Source organism: Anabas testudineus, chromosome 22, assembly GCF_900324465.2.
Source record: "Anabas testudineus chromosome 22, fAnaTes1.2, whole genome shotgun sequence".
Classification (NCBI taxonomy): domain Eukaryota; kingdom Metazoa; phylum Chordata; class Actinopteri; order Anabantiformes; family Anabantidae; genus Anabas; species Anabas testudineus.
This window is the reverse complement of record NC_046630.1, coordinates 127,501-128,288: the sequence shown is the minus strand read 5'-3', so window position 1 is coordinate 128,288 and position 788 is coordinate 127,501. Positions and strand designations below refer to the sequence as shown.

At 55.5% G+C, this 788-nt stretch overlaps 1 protein-coding gene across 2 annotated transcripts in view; it reads left to right on the top strand.

The window, feature by feature from the left end:
- rcor1 (REST corepressor 1) overlaps positions 1-788 on the top strand; it is an 8,812-nt gene continuing 8,024 nt past the window's right edge. For both annotated transcript variants that reach the window (XM_026340339.1, XM_026340338.1), the window contains exons 1-2: positions 1-636; positions 732-788. The exon at positions 732-788 is cut by the window's right edge and continues 3 nt beyond it. In XM_026340339.1, the coding sequence (XP_026196124.1) occupies positions 447-636; positions 732-788 (247 nt within the window). In that variant the 5' untranslated portion in view covers positions 1-446. The remainder of the gene's footprint in view (positions 637-731) is intronic.

The window sequence follows — 788 nt, the reverse complement described above, 5'->3', positions numbered from 1 at the left end:
CGTGTGACCTGTGGTGGCAGCAGAGTTCAGACCCTGATCCAGCTGGGATCGATGTGACTCGCGCACACTTTAATCTCTGATCACTTCTATTGATCTGTATCGATACTGTACTCGTGCTCGAGTTCTTGTCTGTCGTCGGTGTCGGTCCGGTTTGATCTGTTTTTTTCTGGTTCCGGATGCTTGTTGTGGAACTTTTCTGACTCGAAGCCTCGGTGTCGGGTTAACAGTTAGCATCTGTCCGTTTAGCTTCTGTTAGCTTCACCACCCGGAACTTTCTGCCTCAGAGGGGCGGTTTCACGCCGAACCCTGCCACTGCGCTCCGGGTCGAACTGTCAGCTTAGCTCCGGGGCTCGTTAACCGTTGTTGTTCACTAGCAGGACAGCTAAGCTAACAGGCTAACTATTAGCCGGAGTTAGCAGTTAGCCTGGTCTGCCTCATTCTGCTTCATGCCGGCGATGCTGGAGAGAAACCCGGAGGCTCCGGGGAAGAGGAGAGGCAGAGCCCCAGCGGGCAGCGGTCCTAGTGGCACCGGAGCGACATCGACCCCCGGCGGGAAGAGCCTGTCCGGTAATGGAACCAGTACTAACAGCTGCTGGGAAGAAGGAAGTTCAGGCTCCAGCAGCGACGAGGAGCATGGTGGGTAGCCTCGATCACTGTAGTAATGTTACCATGAGTGCTTCTGAATACGTCTAAGAGCTGCTGCTTACTACTGCGGTGTATTGTTTGTGCAGGGGGAGGAGGCATGAGAGTCGGACCGCAGTACCAGGCCGTGGTTCCGGACTACGACC